General features: G+C 41.5%; 1 protein-coding gene across 2 annotated transcripts; it reads right to left on the bottom strand.

The window, feature by feature from the left end:
* Positions 1-392: 392 nt before the first annotated feature.
* Positions 393-5,786, bottom strand: LOC140578835 (uncharacterized). 2 transcript variants are annotated; one of them, XM_072700861.1, is made up of 12 exons: positions 5,683-5,786; positions 3,248-3,697; positions 3,060-3,120; positions 2,874-2,977; positions 2,514-2,786; positions 2,328-2,421; positions 1,514-2,041; positions 1,276-1,428; positions 1,053-1,190; positions 900-959; positions 620-748; positions 393-434 (listed from the first exon to the last, which is right to left on the bottom strand). In XM_072700861.1, exons 2-7 carry the CDS (start codon positions 3,344-3,346, stop codon positions 1,995-1,997), a joined length of 678 nt encoding a protein of 225 aa, XP_072556962.1. In that variant the 5' UTR covers positions 3,347-3,697; positions 5,683-5,786; the 3' UTR covers positions 393-434; positions 620-748; positions 900-959; positions 1,053-1,190; positions 1,276-1,428; positions 1,514-1,994. The 2 variants fall into 2 exon arrangements, with proteins under 2 accessions (XP_072556962.1, XP_072556957.1); XM_072700856.1 differs by having other exon boundaries at positions 1,514-2,421.
* Positions 5,787-6,000: the final 214 nt, after the last annotated feature.

Raw genomic sequence — 6,000 nt, 5'->3', positions numbered from 1 at the left:
GCTCAAACAGCAAGAAATAGAAATTGGTGTTCACTGAATTGAATTGCACTTCCTGACAGTCCAATTTAATTGTAATACACTTTCCTGTTGTTAAATTCTACTTCCAATTGCATTTTGTTATGTAAATTGAAATTGTTGAGCTCATTCCTGAATCGACCGCAACCCTAGTGTACAGGAAGCATGCAAATTACCTGGCTGCTGAGGTCCAGCATGCTGTCCAGTAGGATGGTGGATGAATCAGCACCAGTGTCCTTCATTAGCACCACTCCTAACTAAAATGGAAATGGTTAGTAAAGGAAGGACATAGTAAATATGTACATTTGTGCTATTGATTCTCTCTGTGATACACATGTACATGAGTCACATTTGACATTTTAAAAACTATGACACACCTTCTCCTCTTCCAATCTCTTCTTGGAAGCAGCACGTCTCCGCTGATGTTCCATGGTAGATGTGTAATAAATCACAAAGAAAAAGAAACATTTTCTTAAACCATTTGTTATAGTGTTTTTTGCACTAAAAACCAGCAGGATTAGCATTGTTTAAATGCTGTTGTGTAAGCAACCTGCAAATATCTTGTGACTGTTACACAAACATAAATAAATTTAATCCAAATTACCTTCCTGCCCTTCGTACCACCTGTGGATTCCAAAGTGCCACATGCTGGAACAAAGCGGTCCATCTTCTCCTGAACTGCAGGGCTGAACCACACCGGATTTAGGGGGATGGAACACTGCAACAAGTTTCCCTGTCAAGTAAAATTTCACAGAGATGAGAATATATATATATATATATATATATATATATATATATATATATATATATATATATATATATATATATATGACATAAGCTTGCACAATTTAATTTGTCATATGTAATGTTAAGAGAAAACACACCTGCTGGCCAGCCATCCTCCTACTCTCCTGAGTGCGTTCACCCTGCACGCGCTGCCTCTTCTATTATGATTAAAAAACAAAGTTTTGTTGGAGAAGTACTGATCAAACATCCCGTAAAATATAGGCCACCAAGTTACAGCATGCATCCATTACCTGCTGAACAAGCGTCCAGTCGAACGGGTTGGAAGCACGTGGCACAGTCACCTCGCCAACCACAACCAGCTTGGGGGAGACTCGTCTGACCACTGGTGGTGAAGTCTTCGGGGTAGCTGGTGCCTTAGAAGGAGCCGCCTGCAATTCAAAGAGTTTGTTTAGGCTCCATAGACTGCAATGTGTTTGCATATAAGCTGCAATGCATGTAATGGACCATCATTACCACAACCAAATTGGGGGGCACTGGTCTCTCCACTGGTGGTGAAGTCTTCGGAGAGGCCGGTGCATCTGGAGTAGCTGCCTGTAGTTGCAAAGAGGCAGCATCCCAGAGCAACCATGTAAGGATCTCCATCCCTACATTGTCACTTAGGTGCACCTGCCAGACATAGTCACACGTAAACAAATGTAGACATTGACAGTAAATCTTCATTAGCATTTTTACAGCAACATGTTTTACGTACACCATCTTTGCACCACAGCTCCAGGCGACTCAGCGGGAAGTGTTCAGCAACGGATAGGTACCGAATACCTAGAAGAAAAAGCAGTTCAACCATGAATCTTATTTCTAGCCAGCCTAGAATTTTGTAATACTGCACAGATAAAGTAGAAATGTGTAGCAAGAGAAGAAAATATTAATTTAATTTGAGATGAAATTAATTACAATTTACTTTGTGCTGAAGGACAAATGTCATTGCTCAACCAAGGAAATTTTAAACTGCAAAAACATGTTGATCGTTATGACAGAAACACTCGTGTGGCAAAAGAGTCACTTTTCCCCGAGTGAGGGGGTCTATTAACACAGGTAAACTGAGGAATGAAACAGGTGAACTTAGGTAGGGCTGGGGGCGCAGTGGTTTTGGCTGCAAATAAGGCTTTGGCAAAGGCGAGGGGTCCGTGAGGACTGGAGGGCAGGAACGGAAACAGGACAAAGGGACGCAGAGGTCAACAAGTGGCACCGACAGGCGTGGCTTGTAGGAACAGAACTCGAGCTGTGGGAAGAGAACAGAGAGAGCCGCTCGGCATGTGCCGAGCGGGACACAACAATACCTCGCCCCGTGTGTGGGGAGACAATCCTGTTTAAGGGATCCCACGCAGGTGCGGCTTGTTAGCCCTCATCCGCAAGGTGGTTTGGGATGTGGGTGTAACATTGATATTTCATTGACAGTAACAAAACAGCTCCCCAAATAATGGTAATAGCTGTCTTTTTAAACTTTTAAAGCAATTTTGTATTTTTGTTAAATAGTCTTCTGAAAAAGAGCAGTGTTTTGTACATACCCTCCTGAGCGGCCACACGATGGTACTCCTGGCGCAGGAGACGTTGCACTGCTTCATCCACGGTGAGACGTGTAGGGAAATCCAGAACAACCACCTGTATTTATTTAAAAAGAATAACAATCATTTAAACAATATTTAATTCGCAAGATTTCAATGAACGAATGCATTGAAAAAATAAAGAGTTACATTAGGCCAGCGGTTGCAGAGAGTGGTGAGCAGCCTCCGGAAGTCAGCTCCAGCCTCGGTGATGGTCCTGCTGGCGGTCAAGTTGTTGCTGGGTGCTAACACGCAGACTACCTCGGGTGTCCGAGGAAGAACTGCATGCAGCACCTCACGCCTCAACTCAGCCGCGCTCGCCCCTGGAGTCGACATCAACCCGAAGGAGAGTCGGCCCTGTGGCATGGTGACAAACCCATCTACGATCGCTCGCAAATGGGAGTCACCAACCAACAGAGCCAACTGCAAAAGGAAAAGCACAATACATGATTGAAAATGGGCAGTTAATCGTGAAGAGCAAAATGTATGTAAAGAACAAAACAGAATTACCTTCTTCTCCGGGTCGTCGGCTGGAATAACCAACTTGTGGCTCCGTCCAGTCACACGAGATAGTGGCCACCGCCTCACCCGATGACGAAAGCCAGTCCCACGGCCTATTTAGAGACACACAGAAACCAAGATAAAACTTTCAATTCTTGGAGCAGTCAACGAAATGAACACACAAGCACTACATACGTGAAGAGAGGTATGATGCCATCTGCTGCGGTTCCTCTTGGAAGGCCGTGGAACGTAACACCTACAACAGGTTTTCATCAAAGTTTTTGTTAAGTACAATGGCATCATGACACTGTAACAAAGTAAAATTACTAGCAGCCACTGTCATGAGAACAGAAGAAGACTTTTCTGATTTGTAGGTTAGATACCTCCTTGGTGACGTCATATGGGCAAATCGGAGGATCTGCCAGGTCCAGCTTCCTCCATCTCTTCTTGGCAGCCTCTGAACGACTCCCCTTACGCGGCATCCTCTCTGGTGTAAACCTGTGAAATACACGAAAACTGGCAAGAACAAGGTTATCTCCACCCAAAGTGGATGGAGAGCAGACAAGCAGAAAAATGTAAAAAAATGCAGTTATGGAACAACTTCTAGAAATATGTATATGTTTTTTGTAGGTAGTGTGTGTGTGTGTGTGTGTGTGTGTGTGTGTGTGTGTGTGGGCACGGGAGGTGTGGATGTGTGTGGGTATTTAAAATGACAGTTATTAATGGATGTGTGTTAAGGTTTTTTTTCTCTTTTTTGTGGTAATGTGCTGACTGCAATGTACTTGATGATTTGTGGTGATGCCAAAGCACAGCAGCTCTCACAGAATGAGGAACTGTAAAGAGAAGCAGAATAGATTGGTATTATTTGTACTGTAGAACATTACTTTGCAAAAACTGTTTTAGCAAGAAACCCGAGTGCAATGAAACAGCCTACATTGTAGTTTCACATAGCCTGTTCGACATAGTTGATCAAACACAAAAGCTATTATTGTGAACTGCTAGTTTTATCCATAGTGCCCTGAATTTCTCCTCTCGACATGTGAGTTTATTTAGGAAACCATCTCAACACAAGGCGAAAGGTCAAACCATATGTATAGCAAGCCACGATGCAGCATAGCATTTATTTTTGTGTTGCTGTGGTAGCCTCTCTGAAGCCTGAAGTCTAATAACCACTGCACTATTGAAACTGACACGTCTTGAAAGTAACACTTAGGCAAATGAGAAATATAATTTAAAGAATTCATGTAATTAAATTAAAAGGTGTTGACACAGTAGTAGTTTAAGGATGTGCATAATTATGGAACCAGAGTATTATAAGTTTGTAGAGCAGTGTGTAGACTTTTTATATGAAATATATATCACAACATACTCTGCTAACATACTCGATTATTATTAATTATGGAATGACACTGAAAGACCAGCAAAGCAGTCACAAACTCTGTCAGTTATACAGTGATGCCAACCACAGCATGACAATACCCTCACAGCACACCGAGCTATGAAATACTGACTTAGTTACCTGCCAAATGTAAGAATGCTTAGAGTATTTCATTCATTCATTAAGCAATGCAATTGTACAAAACTGCAGGAACATTCAATAAACTTCAATACAGAAATGCAAATCAATAAGGATTTTTTAAAAGACATTTACACATTTAGCAATACAAGTTTCTTGGAAGAAAATGACATTCAATACAAAGTACTTCATACATAGACATTCAATACAAAGTACTTCATACATAGAATACTACATCAGTACATTGAACGTGTAAGTCCTTTTTTTGCACATTTCGCACCTCATTTCATTTCAGTTCATTTGCACAACACCCACTCATACACGTAAGGGATAATGTACATTATCCTGCTTATTACACGGCTACTTGCCACATAAGGAAAAAAACTGGACATGAATATGAATTTGAAACATTTTATTGGCATATTTGTTTTAAATTAACATTTTTAAACGGTAAAGGGATTGAGGGATTATAAACATACTAGTAGTACCGGCTATGCGTTATTACTTTGGAGCGGTTATTATTTGAAAAGAACGAACCTGCAAATGTCTCAACTGACCAATCAGAATCAAGCATTCCAGAGAGCCATGTAATAAAACGAAATAACATGTCTGTGTCCAAAATCACACACTGCATTTCACATACTATGTGAATTAACCTTATCAAACCTAAGGTACCTTGAGCTATTTTTGTATTCCATTAGATTTAGGCTTATTATATCGTATGGACATAAGTTAGCAACATATGATTTATGGTTTTGTTTTCAGGACTTTCTGGGCTACTCAGATATATAATAATTTGATGTGTACATACAATATTATGGTTTTCATGAGGAGAAATCAGTCGCGAGTACAGTAAAATCCAGTTATAACGGACTTCAAGGGACTTGGCAAAGCAGTCCGTTATTATATCCAAAGTTCGTTATATCTAGGGTTGCTGTACGGCCAGAACAGAACTACAGGACACCATTTACTCCTGCCACACCCCAGCAGACAACCTTGTGACATAGATTATTATATTTTACGTGTAGTAATCTAACTTTACCTGACCAGATGCATGACTATTAATAATCACCGGCACGCCAGGCGCCTTGTAGCCGGAGCTGCATGTCCGTTATAGCCGAACAAAACTACAGCTAAAAGCTGTATAAGGGACATGCTTTAGGGGGAAAGCGGAGAGCACGCAAGGTCCACACAGAAAGGCCAACCGAAGGATCGAACCGAGATCCTTCTCCGATAAACACTGCGCCACCGTGCAGCCACAAACTACAGTTGAAAAGGTTAAATAAAAAAGCAGATGCTTACCAGCTCGACGTGTGACGTTTAGATAGTCAGGAAACTCGTAGCAATGCAATATGAAATCCAGTAGCTTTTGTCTCAACCAACCGCCAAAACCACCTGCAACTTCCAGAAAGATCTGGGAAGTTATATATGGTATGAATAAATCATTCGTATTGGACAATTCTTTTCATCCAACATCCAATCATATGTGAGTAGTGGCACATAGCAACGGCATAGCAACCACCTTGTATGCATGCAAGCGATTCTCGAAGTCTTGACCTAGTCTAAACGGGGCACATATGACTCAATGTGGGCGCGCATTAGGGGTGGGCGATATGGAGG

This window comes from Paramormyrops kingsleyae, chromosome 1 (genome assembly GCF_048594095.1).
Source record: "Paramormyrops kingsleyae isolate MSU_618 chromosome 1, PKINGS_0.4, whole genome shotgun sequence".
Lineage (NCBI taxonomy): Eukaryota > Metazoa > Chordata > Actinopteri > Osteoglossiformes > Mormyridae > Paramormyrops > Paramormyrops kingsleyae.
Note: the sequence above shows the minus strand (reverse complement) of the source record. Positions and strands in the feature narration are given on the sequence as shown.